This window comes from Heloderma suspectum, chromosome 2, assembly GCF_057233095.1.
Source record: "Heloderma suspectum isolate Gila_16-S chromosome 2, 16-S_ref, whole genome shotgun sequence".
Taxonomy (NCBI): domain Eukaryota; kingdom Metazoa; phylum Chordata; class Lepidosauria; order Squamata; family Helodermatidae; genus Heloderma; species Heloderma suspectum.
Window position 1 is genome coordinate 285178624 of NC_139459.1, and position 20672 is coordinate 285199295.

Sequence of the window (20672 nt, forward strand, 5' to 3'; positions counted from 1 at the left end):
AAAGAACTGCTATTCCTTCTCCTCAGGCTTTTGTTTGAGACCACTAAACATCTCCTTTCATTTTTAGGTGTAAACTAGACAACTTTGAAGAAGCATTGCTGCATTCTTACTCGCTTCGGCTCCACAGCTTTTGCCACGAAGTGGTATTTATGCATGGCTCTGACCCACTGGCAGATGGATGTGCAGGCTTTGGACACTTTGGCTATGGCTGCTGGCTGAAATTCTTCACTGTCGATATATGGCTGGATTAATTTAATCACAACATCTGCAATGTTATCCTGAAATTAGTTAAAGAAGAGATTATGTGTGCTGGGAGGATGAAGGTCTAAGAACTTAGGGGAGTCAACTGTGAGATCCCATGGCAAAAATATATCAATGGTGCAGCAATGAAAATCTCCGTTCCATTGTACTTATCCTCCTCTGTTCTCCACTTACTCTGTGCTTGATGCCAAGTTTAGGCATAGCACAGCTTGTTCATTCCTTCATGGTAGCTTTATGGCCATGAGGCAATGAGTTTGGCATAGGGACAATGCAGTATTCAGTACTGTGAATGTCTTTATTCTATGCTACACTATTCACAAACCAAGTGTCACCTCTCCCAGAAGAGGGAAAAGGCCACCACTCATTTTCACTTGCTAGTTCAGAGCAAGAACCAGAAACTGAGTAACCTCAGTAGTGACCAGTGCCCAATCACCGGCAAAGGGACAACAAAATATACCTACCACCACCTTCTTCAAAGGGTCCTAGCATCACTTACACTTGCGTCATGGCCAGCCTGTGACTAGAGATTGTGAGCCACCCATTACATGACTGGCTTGGAAAAAAAGCCAAATCATTTATCCAGACATTGGGAAATACTACATGCAGTCAGGAATCGTGGAAGCCTCTAGGTTTCCATGATCCCTGGCTGCTTTTGACAGCTTTGTGTGGCCAAGAGAAGTCCCAGTGAGGCTTCTCCTTGCCCCTGGAAGCTGAAATTTGCAGTGGGGGATCATGGAGGTGCTGAAGTCTCCATGATCCCACGCATCAAATGTTTCCAGTGAGACTTCTCCAGTCTGTAGAAATCTGTTGGGAGGCGGGGCGGGGTAGAGAAGTCAAGGCAGGAGTTCTTCTCCAGTTCAGATTTTAATCTAACTTAGAGAAAAACTCAAGGGTTTGTAGTGCTTGCCTCATTTTCAAGAGGAGCATTAGGAGTCCCTGAAGCTGATATCCCGCTTGGCTGGCATCTTGACTTAGGACTGATAGCTCTAGCTGCTCACCTGTACATGGCACAGTGGCGAAATGGTGGATGCATCCTCCCTCTCTCTCAAGTACTCAGGATTAGGTATGGTTGTGAAGGGTGGAAAAAGATGTGGTGACACAGGAAAGCATTGCCCACAGATGCAGCATATTATATGTGACATTTCTCTGAAATATATACACACTTAAAACTGAGGTGAGCTTTATTAAATAAAAAAGCAATCAGAAAGAAAATAATTTGACTGGCCAGATGGTAATCATAAGTCCCACAAATATGCCAGCTACCTGGCTGGTGCTTTAGGATTTTACTAGCCTCTACTCTGGTGCCTTTAATAGCAGCTCCACCTGCAGATATTAACAGGTGATGTCTCCAGGTGCAGCTGCTATTGGTCTGCCAAGGTCCATGTCATGAAATGCTTCACCTGGTGTTTCCTGTGATCAAGTTGCTGCTAAAAGCAAAGGAACAGCAAGGGCAATATATTTGATCAATGAATAACTTTACAGTATATCTTTCATCCTTCAAATGCAAGAGAAGAAGCTGGAGAGAAAACCTGTGTGTGTGCGTGCATGTGTGTGTGAGAGAGAACAGAACCACTATCATGGTACTTGCCTTGTCATATTTAAATAGGCTTTCAAGAAATTTCCCTGGGTCCTGAAGAAGACCTTTGCCAGGCTCCCAGTAGTCATCTATCTTAGAGCCTGGCTTCTCTCCTGCCACTTTCTTGGGCTTGATTCCCTTCATAATGCAGACAGCTTCTATCACCATTTTCACTCCAAGTGGAGGACGTTGCATTGTTCTCACCTAATTAAAAACATGAGAAAAGAAGTGGAATAGTAGCTCAGAAGAGTGTTCTGTGTGCTGTAGAGCATTCACAACTCTCCTGGGCTTCGGTATTAAGACCTGAAATAAAACAAAGGGGTGGATCCAGACTTAGTCATACTTAAAGCAGACCCATTGAAATCAATGGGACTTGTGTTAAATCATGAGTTACCTGCCCCATTAATTTCAATGGGTCTACTCTAAGCATGACTAAATCTGGATCCAACCCAAGATTAGAAAAAAAAATGGAATCTGGTGTTTAATACAAGACAGGGTTCTGGTACATTTCAGAGTTACAAAGAAAAGAGAATTTCAGGACATGATTTTTTCCCCTCCCTGCTACATGAAAAGCTGTAATTGGCCAAAATCTCTGTTCTACAGTCATTAATGAAACAGGGGCCCGTCTTTCTTGCTTGTATCACTTGATACCTCATATCTTAATCAGTCAAAGCTGCATAAATGGACATTATATGAAAGAGTGGTCTCTAGTATTTTATCTTTGACAGTGGTTCCATATTTGCAAGTTATCACTCAATGTCAGAACCAACCTGAATGAGTAAAGAACATTCATGCTTGAAGTTGCACTTTAGCTCATCTTTCTTTGTCTCTCTCTCTCTCTCTTTATAGCCCAATCCTATGTATGCTTACTTCGAAACCCAACTCTGTTCAATGAGATTTATTTGCAGTTCAAGTTTATGTGCATATGATTGCAGCCTTACCTGGATAAAACTATCTGATACTAATAAAGGTGGATGTGCCCCAATGTTTGCCAGTAGATGGTGAGGTGGAAGGTATATATGCATGCAGGGTGAAGAACCCCAAGAATGGAATTTGTTTGGAATGCCATGGGATGGACTTCCTAGTAAGTCAGGTTAGGATTGCAGCACTGGGGAAATACTGAACATATCAGAGCTGAGCAGCCTTCATGGATCACCACCCATGAGATGAAATTGTACAGATAGGATAGGCAGTGATAACTTTATATAGAAGGCAGTTGCTGGCTGGGTAGCAGAATATAATGCACTGTGCTAGTTGGAACGGGTGGCCAGATGCCAAAGGGGACAGGGCTCCTGCCTCTTTAATGGTTGGGTAGAAGAGGGAATTTCAGCAGGTGTAGCTTGCATGACAAGTTACACCTGCTGAAATGTCATCTTCTACACAACTACTAATGGTGCAGGATCTCTGTTCCCCTTTGCATCTGGCCATCCTAGGTGGAAGAGAAAGTGGGAGTGAGATTAAACCAGGCCCCCGTCTCGATATAGAAGTTCGGTACTGGATAGAAACTGGGTTAATGTTTCAATTGGCCTTTGTGGCTTTAAGATGACTGCTTGATATTGAGAAAATAAGCAGGTGATAAGGCTTCTCTCTATGCTGGGAAAAGTTCCCCCTGCTGATTTCTGCAGATCAGGCACAACAATGCTGTAGACCAGGCTGGAGGTTTGCTCTTATCAACCAGCTACCTTACTAGAGGTGTATCCTGTACACAAGAAACATGTGGTCCTCTTATGTCCTTTCTGTCTTATGCGAGGGTGGTGGTTTGCAATTTCATTTGAAGTTTCTGAGAATTGTGGGTTGTATTTTAAAAGAGAGAAAATAATCCTCATGGTAGCAACGGTAAGTTTCAAAGTGGGATGATAAATTGCGTGTCTAAAGAATGAAGACTGTAACAGACCTGCCAGTGTTTTTTGCTACCAGCCACTGTGGCTTGTTAATATAAATACAAACGCAAACTGAGTCATTTGGCTCATAGGATTGTTTTAAGGTAGCCATTGCAGGTGAAGAAATTGCCTTATATTGGTTATAAAACAAGTATTTGGATGCATTGGAGGCATATACATGGAAGTGTTATAAATGACTGGGGTTATGTGTGTTCTGTACCAAAATATCTGAAGTTGTGATCGCAATAAACTTTGCAGAGAAACCATCTTTGCACACTCCGCACCATATATCCTGCCTTCGAAGGGAATACATGGTGTTTTTTATGAATTTGGGCAAGGAGTGGGGGAATGGAAGAAAGGGAAAGTATGAGGGCTGAAGACAAGGGAATGTGATGTAGGCCAGGGAATAGCTTCTATGGGATAGAACAAGGTCTGTGCAGAGCCCTGAACCCTGCCCTGGCCACTGGAAATCCTACTCAGCTCTACTCTAGATTCCAAGATTTATGGCAACAACACCCTAGTAGATAGCCAGAATGCACACACTCCTGTGTTATAATAAACAATTTTTTTCTACTTCGCTCAGGGTTAGAAGAGCAGCCAAAACATGTTCACCCGGAGACGCTCCAGAGCTTTTCTACTGGATATAGTTGATAGAGGAACTGAGTTTGTGGAGGTTCTGAAAGCTGTTTACCCCAAGGCAGGTGGTCTGCATGAGAAGGACTTTGACTGGCTTTTTGACTGTCCTCAGGCAGAACAATTTCTTGAGTGGTTCTGCAACACAGTGGGGGAGGAGAATGTATTGAACCCCACAGAACTAGAGACCTACGAGAAACTGGTAATTTCTGAGAAGCCTATTCTGGAGGGTGACGCACTGGAGGAAGTGCTGAAGACGTGTCACCAATCCTCTCAGCTAAAGGGTGCTCCACAGGAGAATGAAGCCCTCCCCCTTGAGACACTTGAACAGGAGATGCAACTACTGAAGAGCCAATGTGCCTCTCGGATAAAGCGGCACAACAAGCTTCAAATTCGTGCAGCCGGCTTGAAGCAGGAGCTCTGCTATGCCACAGAGAAGAAAGAGAAAGCAAGTAGGGAGCTGAAGAAGGCACAGCTAAAGTTGGAGCTAGAGAACTTTCAAAACAATGATGTTCTCAGCCAGGCCTTTAAGATAGCAAAGAAGCTGGTGCAGTGGCATCGGGACCCTAGAAATAAGCAACTGAGAGCATCAATGGCCACAACAGACCTGGGACGTTGCCTGGAGTCTGAAGACAAAGTCACAAAGGCTTTTCTGGGATTCTTCCCAAAAGTGATGCCAGGTATTACCATTGGTATGGAGGCTGATAAAGCAGTTCTGGCAAAAAGGAAGCAGGAAGGCTCTTGGGAAGAGCTGAATACAGAGACCATAACAAGGCTACCTCACAAAGTGCTGTTTGAAAACACAGGGATAGTCGGTGACAAAGGTTCCAAAGATCACAAAATAACCATGGGACAGCTGCAGAGCCATGTTGTCTATGAGGGCAAGCTGGGCAGCCAGAATGAACCAGGGTTTACTCAGAAAGCCCTGACAGGAGAAATGGACCAACTAAGAACAGAGAATTTCAAAAGTGAGGGACTGGCTGCTCAAGATGGTTGTCAAAGGAGGCTGAAGAAACAGGCAGAAGCTGACCAAATGGAGCATCCTAAAAATTACAACATCGGCAGCTATCAGGAAGAACTGGGGCGCATGGAGTTAGCTTACATGTGGAGCCAGATAGCAGTAGTCATGCGCTCTGCAAAAATTAAGGGAATTTCATCTACCTTGCATTGGGCAGGTAAGGCCTTGAAGGCCGTTAAGGAGAACAAGGTAGGTCACAAGCCTTCAGCAAACAGTGGAAAACTCTTGTGGAGCAAAGGTCTCCCTAAGGCAGAAATGCATTTTGTAATTGTTGCTGTAGGAATAATAAAGAGCTAGAATGATGTTTCAGTGGACAGAAAACAGACGGTCGGTCATTCAGCTGTTTTCCTTAGCAACTGGTCTGAAGGGAGAACCAGAGTTACCAGCCTTTTCTTACCTGCACTGAATACTATAAAACTCAGTAGCAACATTTCTTGTCACAGAAGCCCCTACTTGGCTCCACAAGCTGCGGCTTCATTCTGTCCTCCCTTATAGCCCTTCCACAACAGCCAGTCACTGTAGCCCACGCTGTCCTTGTACATGAAGGCTGACAGTAGAGGAGATCCATGAAGGCTCAGCCTAGAAAAGCTGGGATGAAAAGTGACAGGCTTTGCAGAGGGAAAATGGGCAGCCCTGGCAGTGGTAGAAAGGAACTAGACAGTTTCTCTCTGACTGTGCCTGTCTGTATTCTCTCTATATATGTACAACAAAGAGTCTTGTAGCACTGTAAAGACAAAACAGTCATGCCAGAATAAATTGGTTAGTCTTCAATTTTAATTTGATCATCTTTGAGGTGCCACAAGACTTTGCTATTTTTGCTGCAAGAGACTAACATGGCTACCCTCTGGAAAACATACACGTGCATACACTCACTCTTTCAGAGAGTGAGAGTAATCTCTTACCGGGAACAAGAGAGGAGGAAAAATGTTAGGAAGGCCAGGTGGGAGGGGAGAAGAGAGAAGAAAAGCAACATGCAGTTTTTCCACTTGAGTCTGGAATATGTACTTTTGTGGTTGTTACGTATAACATGCTCTCATCGTAGTTTAACAGAATGGGGACAACAAAAACAAAACCCTTTGCGGTGCTTATATTTGAACGGTGACCTATGTAAGCTGTGTATCATGCATTAGTTATGCTGCTGATTCTCCTAAAAAGAATGTTTATGCTCACGTTTGATGTACATTTTTACCTCCCACTTTGTGGTTTCTTGGTTACTGAGCAAAGCACAATGTTTAGTATGACATTGTCCTGGGATCTTAAGTTTTGATACGGGGCTTCTGGGGATGAACAATGTTTATAGTGCTTATAAAATCACTGAATATAAGTTTTAGGAAACCAGAACTAAACAGGCCCTCTGGACCCTTAATCTTAATCACTTGTATTCCTCCCTGTTCTCTGTATTGTACCTGATTCTGTCAGTTACTTTGCTTGTTTTAGGGTTCAGAAGTTGAGATGTATGGAGACTGTCTTGCTGTCACTCCCACTAGTATTTCTGTTAGATTACCCTGCCCCCTGTTCAAGCCATATTCTTACAGGTTTGTACAACCTGGGGGTGGGGTGGGGTAAGAGAATACACTTTTGTACTTGTCAACTAAACTGGTATTAAAACAAAGACAGTGTCTTTCCCTATATATTTCAGAAAGTCCTCCAATAACTGCAGGGGGGCATGGAATGGAATGTCCTCTTCTCCTACAGGTGGAAGACGGGAAGGATGAATTGTGCCTTCGCATAGCTTCTTGCCAGGAGCAGCTGAGCATCCTCCAAAGTGAGGTAGACCAGGCAAAGACTCAACAGCTTGTGCCGCTGCTTCAGGGCAGCGCCCGCCTCCTTCGCTTGCCTATATTAAGTGGGGAACTTGAGTTGGAAGTCATCAGACTTAGGAATCTTGAAATGATGCAAGACGAAGCTGCTGGCCAAATGTTGGGCCAGCTCAGCCATTTGGAGCTGCTGAGTCTCTTGCTGATGCTGGAGAAGAAGGATCTGCAATGGATGGGGACCAAGCTGGAGGACATGGTGTCTCTCCTGAATGCATCACAGTCTCAGTTACAAGAATGGCAGTTGTGCTTTGAGGATTCAAGATACTCCATTAAGCAATGCCCACGAACTCTGATAGACCCCAGTGATCTCACCACTTTACGGTAATGACTGGGGGGATGATGGTAGTGGGGGGGGTGTTGAATTGTTGTAGGCGTCTAACAGTAATTAGAAACAAGGGAACACTTTCTTGGCTTAGAGTAGAACTGAGACTATCTAGAAATAGGGCTGTCTAGCTGATAGGTGACTAAAAAATACCAAATAAAGAATATCCTAGAGAAGAGAACTCACTAATACCTACCCTCCCTTCTCCTTCATACAGCAGAATTGAACCTAGGGGGTGAAGAGAGCCTTAGGCTGTGAATTTAAATATTTGGAGATAGCCACATCAATAGCTCCAACTATTCATAGCTGAGGTCTATCTTGTATTTATAACTGGAAGCCCTATTTCAGACTCAAAGAGTCTAAACGCTCTCACTATGACAAGGCCAGAAGAACTGTGATTGCAGCCAAGTGCAGTTCTTCAGCCACTCCACCCATCACTTACAGAAATGTTTAAAAACTATGATTATCTTCCTAGTCTCTCTTGCTCAGTGTTTCAAGGACAGAAACTCTCATGGCTGCCATTTCCAAATCTTTTAATTGCTGGATGTGTTTGCCTCTCCTTCAGGCTGTGGGAGATGCTGGACAAGCATAGTCAAGAGAAGCAACTCTTCCGTTCCTATGAGACCTTGGCAGGCCGGTGCTCCCGGTTGTGCCAGGAACTCAGGATGCTCCAAGTGCAGTTAGCTACACCATTCTCTCAGCTTCCTACACTGGAGTCTGAAAACAAGGTACTGCACTACATGATGTATAGTGACTCCAACCAGTTAATGCTTCATGCTCAGGTAAGGAAAGGTCTTAGTCCATCATCTGTTAATCTTGTTTACTTAGGTTTCCAAAAGGCTTTTGACAAAGTCCCTCACCAAAGACTTCTAAGCAAACTTAGCACTTATGGGATAAGAGAAGAGGTCATCTTATGGATTAGGAACTAGTTAAAGAACAGAAAGCAAAGAGGAGGAATAAGTGATCAGTTCTCACAATGGAGCGATATAAACAGTGGGTTCCCCCAAGGAACGGTATTGGGATCAGTGCTTTTAAACTTGTCTGTAAATGATCTGGAGTTAGGGTGAGCAGTGAGGTGGCCAAGTTTGCTGATGACACCAAATTATAGGGTGGTTAAAACAAAAAGGGATTGTGAAGGAACTCTCCAAACTGGGAGAATGGGATCAAAATGGCAAATGTGGTTCAATGTAAGCAAGTGTAAAGCCATGCACAATGGGGCAAAAAATTCTAACTTGATGTATATGCTGATGAATCTGAGCTGACAGTGGCTGATCAAAAGAGATCTTAGGGTTGTGGTGCATAGCTCAATTAACATTTTGATCCAGTGTGTGGCTGCTGTGAAAAAGGCAAATTCCATGTTGGGCATAATTAGAAAAAAAATCTGAAAGCAAAACTGCCAATATCATAATGCCTTTATATAAATCTATGGTGTGATCACACTTGCAAATGTGTGTACAGTTCTGGTCACCACACCTCAAAAAGGATATTGTAGATTTGGGAAAGGTACAGAAAAGGGCAACCAAAATGATAAAGAAGCTGGAGTAACTTGCCTATGAAGAAAGATTACAATGTCTGGGGCTACTTAGTTAGAAAAAAAGGCAAATAAAGGGAGACATGACAGAGGTATACAAAAAATATGCATGATGTGGAGAAGTGTAGAGACAGATAAAAGGAAGTACTCCACAAAGCACATTATTGAACTATGGAATTCACTACCACTGTAAATGATAGTGAATGGCCACCATCCTAGGATGGCTTTAAAAGGAGACTAGACCAATTCATGGAGAAGAAGGCTATCAATGGCTACTAGTCATGATGGCTATATATTACCTCCAGTTTCAGGGCCATTAGGCTTCTGCAGGCCAGCTGCTGGGGAACACGAGGGGGAAGGTGCTATTGCACTCATGTTCTGCTTGTGGGCTTCCCATGGGCATCTGGTTGGCCACTATGTGAAGAGAAAGCTGGACTAGATAGACCTTTGGTCTCATCCAACACTGCTCTTATGTTTCAGTGTTCTACCACTATTTTGCCTCTATGTATGTACTGTTAAAAAGCAGAAGTGCAGACCGGCAATCACGCCACATAAGAATCGGTGGTTTAATTACATCATTAAGCTTTGTGTCCTTGGAACTTCTGATAATCTGCTGAGTAGTGAACTTCCCTCCCTGCCTGTGAGTTTTCCAAAGAATACATCAGAGGTGTACTTCAGTTTCTTTTCCTGCTCTTAACATGATTTGTTTTGACCACTATTCCTCATAGGAAGTGTCAGAACCTCTGGAGCAGCTTGGTGCCACACAAGCCAAACTCTACCAAATGCTAATGGACACCTTGAGCGACTTGAAGGCCAAACATAAATCCCTGCAGAGCCACTTCCGGCAGACTGAGCGCAACCTCTACATGCATTTCTTCAGCAACCCAGACCACCTGAAGGAGCTGGTACAAGATGTTGAGAAGCAGACACTGGCATCTTCATATATGTAGGTATAGTCATCATCATCAGAGAAGAGTAGGAGGAATTAAGTAGAAAATGGGTCTGAGGGCTTGCTCCAAGGCACTCCCATGTTATCTTCCTCTGGACTGAATGGGAAGCCTCCTTGAGGAGCATTCTGTTAGCAGTGTAAGCTTTCATCTAACGTCATGTCTTCTCTCTAGAACAGACTGAATTCTCCTAGGCCCTAAGCATCTATGGGGGTTCCTCTATGATGTATTAAAAGTTACAGCACCAACAGTTGGTTTGGCAGATGTCATCAGTTACCATAAAGCACTTACATAAGAAATATTGTTGCAAAGGGTTCTACGTATTGAGTTCCTTTTCTACAATGACTGGGTAAAACACTGTTAAACCACAATCTGTATTTTCCTCTGTGTTTGGCCCACATGGTGGATGCAGTGCTGGATGGATGGATGGACTAAAAGCTACAGTTCATATTTATAAGAAGGGATGTTACTTAGCTCTTCTGTATCTTTCCTGCCTACTTATTTTTCCATTTCAACTATCCTTATTACTCCAAAAGCTCTGATGAAAGGGGAGCATAGGTACAAAGCCTAGTATGTTCTGTTGGCAGTCAAGGAGATCCAATTCTATTCTTTTCCCCCTTATGTCATATTTTAAATTCGGTGCTCTAAAACACATTGTCTAACAATGTCAGGCACACTGATTGTTCATGATGAAAATGACTTAGTGAAATCTAATAATAAAATGTATGCTCACTTTAATCTTCAGCTGTTTAGGCAAAGGGTATATACTAACACGCCTACAACCATGCTGTTACATTTTCTCACTCCTAAGAAAGTACAGTTACTCTAACAACTTCTCCCTTGTCTTTCAACTCAGATACGGCAGCTGAGGCTGTGGAAGTTTTGGTTATAGTAACTTTTATCATAGGACAATCTTTTTAGAAAGGACAGAGGTTTTAAAGAACAGCTAACTGTGATCCATGAAAGGTTTACATGCAAGCCTTCAGAATTCTGAAGTAATGGGCTAGAGGCTGAGCTAAACTAGTACATGTCAAGTTACCCTGGACCCCTCCTTCCTCATGCACACGCACAAGGAGAGAGCCTTCAGTCTCATGCCTTTAATTCACTATCACGCAGGTTCGTTACAGATGCAAGTCCTCGAAGACTCTCAGGCTACAAAGGAATACAGCTGCTTCCTACATTTATGAATGGCTACAGGGGATGTGAATGGGAGCTACGATGTTGCCAGCAGCTTGAAACAAGAACTTGCTGGCTAGAATAACTTAGGGAGGGATGCCCCTCCCTTCCAGTGATTCTCCCCTATGTCGACCCTCATGCATAGCCAACCGGGTCCAACATCTGAGCTCCGCCTCTAACTTTTCCCTCTTCACTCTGCACCACAGTCTAGCATCCCTCAGGTCACACCCCGCACTCTCCTCCTCCTGGGTTCTCACCCAGAGGAGAGAAAGTGTGGGGGGCTTCAGACCCAGCCATTTGTGTGTTAGTATCCTGAGAAGCATGCTTATCCATATCTGAACTCGCTTGGGAAGATGCCTCCCCAGTTCTGGCTGTTCCCCTTCTGAGTCTGAACTGCTAACTATCTCCATACGCTCAGAATCAATCGTGACAGTACATTGTGAAGGATGGTCTCTCTTCTCATGCACTTCTTGCACTATAGCTGCATTTTTCACTATGTGTATAAAGCTAAACCCACCTCCCATATATGGTTTTTGGGGGCATGTTGCCGGCACCTTCTGGTTCAGGCTGAATCATCCCTTGGGCAAGGAAGGTGAAAATGTTTCCAATTGTCCAAATGGGGATGGGATTGAAATAGGCCACAAACATAAACTAAAAAATGGCAGCAAGTCAGAGGCCAAAGGGGGAAATGCACATGTCAGAGACATCTGGAGAGGGATACCATCGATAGGTGTTTCTATGCTGATGCTAGATGCTGCCAAGCCAAGTTGGGAGAGCTGGAGTACTTGTCTTTAAAGGAGAACATAAACTTAGTGGACATAATGGAAACATGGTGGAATGGAGAAGCTAGTGGGATATAATCTCTGGATTAAAATTCTGTTGGAAGATCAAGGAAAGACGTGTGTGCATGTTGCACACTAGTGCTCTGTATGCTGGAGAGGGCATAGGGTCAAATTAGAAACCTTAAAAGGGGCAGAACCCTCCACAGTACTGTTGTGGGTGTTAATATCAGGCCCCCAAATTAATTTACTAGGGGGGTGTGTTGCCCTGGCTGTGGGCGTTGAACTCTGAGGTTAGAGGTGCCAAGATAGTGATAAATCAGACTTACAAGGAGACTTTATTGGGTGACTTACAGCACACAGGCGTGCCCAATGGTTAGATCAGACAGCTTCTCTGAACCACGAGCCATTGGGTCCAATGGGTTTTATACCATACATGTCAGCAATGAGGCAGCACGACACTCGCAAGCGCCCCTCGCGTCCGTTCCCAGCACAGCCTAGGAGTGTTTGGTTCTCAGCACAGCCGCCTGCCGCTCAGCATAAACACACAGCTTCACTTCTCAGGCCCAGCCCGATAAGGCTTTCTACTCATTAGTAAGGGATGCGCTGAGAAGGCTGTTATCGGCCCTCTGAATCATCTGCACATGCTCAGAGGCTTACTGGCAAGGGAACTGCACCAGTAATGAACTTACGGATCTCTAGGCCTCTCTGACACTATAAATGACTTGGCTACTCTCCTGGGGCCAATACAGGGGGCCATGCTATCCTCCTCCTGACCAAAATGCTCAGGGTGATTGTGAGACAGAATGAAATTAGGGAGGCATTCAAAGGAGGAAGTGTTGTAGTAATGGGTGACCGCAGTTACCCTCTCATTGACTGGATAAATGCATGTTTGTCACAAAGAAGTAAAATGTTTCAATAACTTAAACAAAAGTGTCCTAGAACAGTTAGTCACAGAATCGGAAAGTGACCCTGGACATAATCCTAACACCAGGACCTGGTGCAAGATGTGAGTGTGGTTGAACCAACTGAAAATAGTGACCACAGTGCTCTAAAATATAATTTATATTTATGTGGAAAATTGCCTTCATAGTCCAACACAGTCACATTTGACTTCAAGAGAGGAAACTTCTCTAAAATGAGGGAATTGGTGAAAAGGAAGTTGAAAGGGGAAGTCTAGAATGCCAAATCTCTCCAGAATGCTTGGGGATTACTTAAAGCCACAATAAGAGAAGCTCAGCTAGAATATACACCTCAGGTCAAGAATGGTAACAAAGTACAAGAGATCACCGGCATGGTTAACAAGCAGTGCCAAGGAAGTTATTAGAGGAAAGAAGGCTTCCTTGAGAAAATGGAGTCTTGCCCAAACAAGGAGAACAAAAAGGAACACAAACTTGCTCAAAGGAAATCCAAGCAGACAATAATGGATGCAAATAACGAATTTTGAGGAACATATCGCTAATAATATCAAGACCAACAACAAATGTCTTTAAATACATTAGAAACAGGAAACCAGGTAGGAAGGTCACTGGACCACTGGACAACAGAGTTAAAGGAATACAAAAGAAGGCTAAGGAGATTGCAGAGAAGCTGAATAAATTCTTTTCCTCTGTCTTCACTGCAGAAGATGTAGGGAAGGTATCTGTGCCTGAACTGATATTTTCAGGAAGGGCGTTCCAGGAACTGAGGCTAACAGTGGTAACAAGAGATGAAGTTCTAGACCTTATTGACAAATTGAAAACAAACAGATCACTGAGTCCAGATGGTATCCGTTCAAGAGTTCTTAAAGAACTCAACTGTGAAATTGCTGATCTTCTAAGAAAAAAATACGTAACCTGCCCCTAATATCAGTTTCTGTACCTGGAGAGTGGTCAGTGCACCACCAATTCTAAAAAGGGATCTGGGGCAATCTGGGAAATTACAGACTGATTCATTAGACAAATTCATAGAGGATATGGCTACAAATGGCTACTAGTTATGATGACTATTACCTCCAGTATCAGAGGCAGTATGGCACTGTGTCCCAGTTGCTGGGGCACATGAGCAGGATGGTGCTATTGTGCTCATGTCCTGCTGTGAGCTTTCCATAGACATGTAGTTAGTGGTGCACTGTGCAAACAAAATGGTAGATTAGATAGGTCTTTGATTTGATCTAGCATGGTTATTTTTATGTTTACCTGACAATACAGATGAGCTATGTATTGTTGGGAGTGGGGAACATGTATTGATGCATATGTGGGTATAGGCATAACTAGTGGCATGTTTTCACACGCATAGGAAAGATATGAAGCTACAGCATGACAAATCTCTGTATGTCCACTCTAAGACCATCTTAAGGCTCTACAAAGTCAGTCCAAACTAATGACAGCTAGTTAAATAAGAGCATAAGAAGAGCTGTGCTGGATCAGACCAAGGTTCATCTAGTCCAGCATTCTGTTCACACAGTGGCCAAACAGCTGCCTACAGGAAATCCACCAGCAGGACATGAGTGCAACAGCACCCTCCTGCTCCTGTTCCCCAGCAACTGGTGTACATAGTCATACTGCCTCTGATACTGGAGGTAGCATCTAGCCATCAGGACTAGCAGCCATTGATAGCCTTCTCCAGGTATTTGTCCAATTCCCTTTTAAAGCCATCTAAATTGGTGGCCATCACTATGTCTTGTGGAAGGTACTGTGGGTTTGTTATGTGGAATGTATGTGGGTCTCAAGCCTCGAGTAGACTCCTGCCCATGGTCTTGCAAGCTACAGTGAGTGAATTCTGGACTAGCCAGAGTGCAGTTCCTCTTCCATTTAGAGTATCTTCCTTTCCGGTCCACTCCTTCCACCCTGCTGATCTTCCATCCCTCACCCCAGCCCTACGCTCACCTCCTCTTTGCTCCCATGAGTGTTAGGAATTCCTATTTACCTAAACCCCTCCTCTTTGCTCTGTCACCCCAACCTCCCCCTCCCCTAGCCACACAAGCAATTCATGCATGTCCACAGCTTCTCCTTTAGGCATGGAATCCAGCTTCACCGAGAATGCAGCTAATTTCCCCATCAAAACACAACCCTTGGTGAAGGCTGAAGTGCCTGCAATCGGTGCAATGTTTAACAAATGCTTTGCTCAGCTAATTTCCCCAAAATCTTCTTGTGCGTTTGAATCCATGTAATCCTCAATAAATGTGCTACAGTGGCATTATCCCCTTCAGTCTTGTCTGAGTGTGGATCCCTTGGGTGGGAATTGCCTTCTTAGCCATAGACACTCTATTTGCCAGCGTTGAAAGGTCCCTTAAGGGAATGTGAGTTGCATGGGAACACGTGCATGCTTGTACTTGGGTCTCAAGGGGAGCACGTTCCATGACAGCTGGGAAATGGGAATGTTTGTGTTGTCTAGCGGGTGTCACTGTTAGCCCTGTGTTGTAAAGTGCAGAGAACCACAGAGGAAAAATGGTGGTCATACCAAGCTTGTGCCAAAAGCTATCTTCTCCCCGCTCTGTTACCTCAGTAACATCATTTTTGTTGAGGTTTCTTAAGCTTGCGAGGGCAGCGTCCAGGGCAGGGAGGGCTTCTGCCAGGTCCTTCTGGGCGTCGTCAGCAATAGCCTGGGCAGTCTGAGCTTTCACTTTGGCTTTCATTTCCTCTGCCTGCACAGCGTTTCTGGTCTCTTCCGCTACAGCTGTGTCCACCTGCGGAACCCCAAAGATGTTTAGAATCACAAGAGTGCTTTCCGGAGATCTGGCTGAAAGTATCTTTGCCTTATGCGACTGTCATTCTATGGTTCACAGAGTTCACAGAATCATAGGGTTGGAAGGGGCCTACGAGACTATCGAGTCCAACCCCTGCTCAATGCGGGAAGCCTGATTCCTAGGCGGTCTCCCATCCAGGGCTGACCCTGCTTAGCTTCCGAGATCGGACGAGATCAGGCTCATCCCAAATGAACTTACATAGGCTCTTGTATTTTTTGTTCTTGTTGTTGTAAACGGTCACACCTTTGCATAGGTCCCTCCCTCATCCCTGCTACTGCTTAGGGGGAAACCCTTCCATCATACTGAGGGTAAACCTGATTGTAAACAAGTGCACACCAAGCAAAATGATACAGTGTACACTGATACATGTTAACTTTGTCCTGCTTCAGTCTCTCCCCACCCCACACTTTGTAGGTAAAACACAATAACTGAGGTGGTGGTTAGATGTAACATCTGAGGGATTACATTCTGGATTTGTGTACAAATGGGGTGGGGAATCTGTGCACATCCAGATGTTGTTAGACTCCAACTCCCATCACCCCTGACCATTGACCATGTTGTCTGGGGCTGAGAGAGTTGGAGTCCAAAAATATCCGGAGCAGAAGTCCCCAACCTTTTTGGACCTGAGCGCATGTTTAGGAATTAGAAAAACTGCCGTGGGCACTACCACAAAATGGCTGCCATGAAGAATGTGGCTAGTCACATAATGGTTGCCATGGTGGTGGAGTGGGAGAGAAATAGCAAGGTTAGAGGCTGGAAAGGAGGGGAAAATGGGCAGATCAGGAAGCAGTTCTTTCCAATCTCCTTCCATCCACACAGACTTTTTTCCCCTTTTTGCTCTCTCTGTCTCTCCACTCCTTCCCTCTAGCCTCACTCTTTCTCTCCCCCAAACCCTTTCCTCACTACTTCTCCCCCTTCCCCATCTCTAGCCTTCTTCTTTCTCTCCCTTCCTAGCCCCTAGCCTTGCTCTTTCTCTCTCACTCACCCCTTTATCTTGCTGTTTCTCTCCACTCCCAGCCTCTAGCTTCGTGATTTCTCTCCCCTCCACCCCTTTACCTTGTTTTCTCTTCCTGCCCACCAAACAGCTGATCTGCAGCAAGGAACAGGAAGAACTTGGCACCCTAACGCTTTTCAATTTTTTATTAAAAATGTTTTTTTAAGGGAACAGGGAGTGCCATTGCAGGGTGCCACTGGGGGTGCCCCTGGGTGCCATGGAGCCCGCTGGTGCTGCACTCGGGACCCCTGGTCTAGTGGGGTATGGGTTCCCCATGCCGGGTGTGGAGTGAATTCCCTTCTTTGAGGGAATGGTGGGTTGGAACCCTGAATAAGAAGACTCCTTTTAGGAGGGAAGATTGACTGCAACATTTTGTTGCAAGTCCAAAATGTAAAATGGTAAATGTAAAGTTTAAGCTCTTCATTGTGCATGTAAAACCAAAGTCTGTTCAGTTAAGAGAATACCCCTCTTATTAACGTTTGTACGCAAATGAATTCCTAGTTGGGAAGCAACTCATATAGTGGAGCAAAATGTTTGGGTGTGGAAGCAATGCCAGCTCAAGTCATTTTGGCACCTGACTGAGAAAATCCAAAATGGCATCCTCACCCTTACAGTAAAAATTACAATAAATAAGAGTTTGCTGTCCTTTATGACACTCCAAATGTGCCGCCCCACTCGGTTAATTGAAGGGCTGATACTGGGTGAATGCAATGTAGGGATGAAACGTCCAACTTAAGGCTAATGAGATAAAATGGCCACACACGTTCCAATGATCAGGTTCTGTTCCTGTACTACTTATCTTGGCTACAACTGCCTCTTTTGCACTCGTTTCTGAAGGCATGCTGCATACCTGTATTTGTTCCATGGTCACCAGTGTGTCTTTGGCAGCCTCTGCCAGCAGGGGGCGTGCTAATTCTAGCTCTTCCTGCATTTTTGCTACATCTTCTGCTGTTCGCAAAAGCTAGAGGGAAAAAAAATAAGATACATATTCAAATGCACTATGTTTAGTGAAGAGTAGAATAATTTGTTACCACCACACTTGGAACGGTACAAATGGGGGAAAATCTTTAAAGTGGCTCCACATTCCATTAGAGAGAGAGCACCTGTTGTTTATCAGAGGCTCGGTCCAGAGTAATAATAAAACTTGAACACAATTCTGCCAAAGTTAAGCACTTTAAATTCACATTGAATTCACTAGGAGGCTTTTAAGCATGTGCTTAACTCTCCCATTGAAATCAATAGTATATAAAAATGCTTAACTTGGTCTGGCTCTTGCCCCTTAAAAAAATCAGTTAGAATCGACTGTTTCCACAGTCAAATGTTTGTGTGTTTTTTCCTTGTTATCATTACATGCTGTTACGTTTTGGTATGGAGATTTGTCAATGTACCTATACCTGCAGCATTTTGTTGATATTAGCACTATGTGTCTGAAACTTGTATTAGTTCTGGGGGTTTTTTATATGCAGGATAATACTGTATCAAAAACTGCAATGCCAAAGAACAGGTTGGATCCAGACTAAGTTAGTGGAACTTGGAGGTCTCGTTAAAATCAATGGGACAATGGGTTCTGTCCTGTCTAGGACTCTATCCTTTCTGAGACAAGGAGGGACAGAGTGATAGATGGATCCAGTCTAGTTCAGCAAATGACCCTAGATCAAACATGGTCTTCTCTGCTGTAGTGCCAGAGTTGTGGAATACCTCACCAAGGCGTGTCCACCTGGCCCCATCTCTGCTCACTTTTCAGGCAGCAGTAACAAAAACCATATCTGTTTCAACAGGCTTTGGGGATGCTTGTTAGTTGATCTGTTTTGGGTCTTAAAAAGAGAATACTGAGACTGCTTGCTGAATTTTATTCTGTTTGACTACATGGATATTTTATGCAGTTGGAACTCTTAAGTCTGTTTGGGTAGCGTTTGATGTGATGTATACTGTTATTTTCTTGTTAGCCATTTTGAATATTTTAACATAGAAAAGTGGGATAAAAGTACCTTGAAATAAAGACTTTAAAATGAGAGTTTAGGGTGCTTCCAAATACTGGCTTTCACCAGCAATCATGGTGCCTTTTTAGGTGACCAGCATAGTGATATGCTGGACACCTGCCCAATCTGATGGCTTCTGTTCCAAACTTATTAGTGGGGAGGGGGTGGGGGGAAGCAACTATCATACTAACCAGCAACAGTAGCTCCAAGCTCTCATAATGACAGGTACCTCTCCTATGATGCATTGATCTGAAGTGCCGTTAAAAGGGAGGGGATCAACATGGGTCCCTAATGCTCTAAATTTCCTATTCAACAAAAAGTGATGGAAGCCCCAAGACTGGAAGGAACCCACCTTGTCCAATCCACTCTTCATTCTGTTCTTGGCAACTTTGAGCTCCTGTTTCTTTGTTCCTATCAAGGTGGTGAAGATGCTGAGCAGCTCCAGGTAGCTTTTGGGAGTGACATAATTATGTCTTGCCAGTTCTGCCAGATATGCCTTGCACTTAAGTGCTACACTCTGATGAATTTCTACACACATCTCAATCTGTAAGGGGTAGGAAACAGAAGCTGCTAGAAGTTTCTTAACACTAAAAAGAGGGTAGAGCTTGACTACCAAATGAGACGCACAGAAATTAAAATATGTAATTCAGACAGTTATGAAATTAGCATTTCCCTAAAGGATAGGAATCAAATGGAAAAGAAATGGAGAAGTGACAACTGTTCCAAACACTAGCAGAGTGCATCCAACATTCTAAATTCTAATAATGGATCTGATTCATTTATTAGGGAGCTGCTATCTCTTTCATGTGTTCGGTGACATTTCTGTACCATCTGGGGTCATGAACATGTTTGTTCTAAGAGAGGCACTTACCATTCCCTCTATAACTTCTGGGGTGGTTTCAGCATCTGGGATCTCATTGAAGAAGGATGCAGCAACAGACTCCAGGGCTTCTGCAGGCCACTCATTAAACCAGTCAATGGTACAGCAGTTCACTAGAGATGGGAACTGTCTGAGCCGTGCTCGGAATACTTCTCCAATAGGGCTATGGAGTGTGGAAGCAATAAAGAATGGGAGAACTTATTAGAACAGACTTTGATCAAGTCATTTCTCTCACATCTGGATGTACTGTGGGAAATTTCTTTAGCAGGAAAGGCCATACTAGAGAAATGCAGAAGACCATTGTTAAAAATTGCATGAATGTAGTGCATATTAAACCACTGGGGATGGACAATTCCCCCCTCACCAGCTGATGCTTTGACCTAATTAAGGCTACCACAAGACTTGGGACATCCCAAATGTTGATATTCAAAATAGGAACCCCACATATCTCTTCTATAGGAACACTGGTACTGAAGGCTACCAAGGTTGCTATGCCCCTGGTAGAACATGCCATTATACCTGAACAAGCACTGTGCCTTGTAAGAGAGAGAAATATAAACTTTGACCCATCTAGCAATTGTAGGTCTGGGGCACAGTCCAAAGACAAAACAAAAGGTAACACAGTCTCTTGGCTTCTACAGAATAACATGTTGACCTTGGATACAACTTTCAGTGTAGCATAGCTATAAATGAAGAAGACACATCATTCATCCAAGATAAAGGCGGAGTTGGTGCCTCCAGATGTTTTGGACAGCAATGCCCAACACCCCCAGCCAGCATGACCAGTGGTCATGAATGTTGGGAGCTGGACTCCAAAACATCTGGAGGGCACCAGGTTCGGGAAAGAGGCTCTAGAGCAGGGATAGGGGAGAAATTCGTTCAGGTTGCAAATTTACATAATTTTGAAATTTTGAATACATGAAGCTCAATTATTCTTTGAAATTTGCACTTCTCCAAATTTTTCAATGGAGTTCTCCAATAAAAAATGTGTACAGAAATTTGTATATTAGGGAAAAGAACATTAAAAATGCATAGTGTTAGGAAAATTACTTGCAAAATTGCTTACAAAAATGCAAGCATTAGGAGAAATGTGCACAACTTTCATGAGAACATTAAAAAAAAACCTTAAAGTTCAGGATGAATCAGACTTAA

The 20672-nt window shown here is 43.8% G+C and overlaps 2 protein-coding genes across 2 annotated transcripts in view; one reads left to right on the plus strand and one right to left on the minus strand.

Moving 5' to 3' along the window:
* DNAH1 (dynein axonemal heavy chain 1) overlaps positions 1–20672 on the minus strand; it is a 150001-nt gene that overhangs the window by 35220 nt on the left and 94109 nt on the right. Inside the window, exons 51-56 of the mRNA XM_084839702.1 lie at positions 19512–19683; positions 18993–19184; positions 17512–17622; positions 15422–15607; positions 1850–2041; positions 111–278 (exon numbers count right to left, since the gene is read on the minus strand). Coding sequence (XP_084695828.1) covers positions 111–278; positions 1850–2041; positions 15422–15607; positions 17512–17622; positions 18993–19184; positions 19512–19683 — 1021 coding nt within the window. The remainder of the gene's footprint in view (positions 1–110; positions 279–1849; positions 2042–15421; positions 15608–17511; positions 17623–18992; positions 19185–19511; positions 19684–20672) is intronic.
* Positions 4322–9988, plus strand: LOC146354754 (HAUS augmin-like complex subunit 3). Its single transcript, XM_084839704.1, has 4 exons — positions 4322–5557; positions 7064–7506; positions 8073–8289; positions 9767–9988. Exons 1-4 carry the CDS (start codon positions 4322–4324, stop codon positions 9986–9988), a joined length of 2118 nt encoding a protein of 705 aa, XP_084695830.1.

What these genes read in the sequence shown, in the direction of transcription:
- LOC146354754 (XM_084839704.1), top strand. Translation starts at nt 4,322, where the DNA reads ATGTTCACCCGGAGACGCTCCAGAGCTTTTCTACTGGATATAGTTGAT. An exon ending in AGTGATCTCACCACTTTACG is followed by an intron (nt 7,507 to 8,072) that starts GTAATGACTGGG and finishes CCTCTCCTTCAG; the next exon opens with GCTGTGGGAGATGCTGGACA. An exon ending in AGTTAATGCTTCATGCTCAG is followed by an intron (nt 8,290 to 9,766) that starts GTAAGGAAAGGT and finishes TATTCCTCATAG; the next exon opens with GAAGTGTCAGAACCTCTGGA.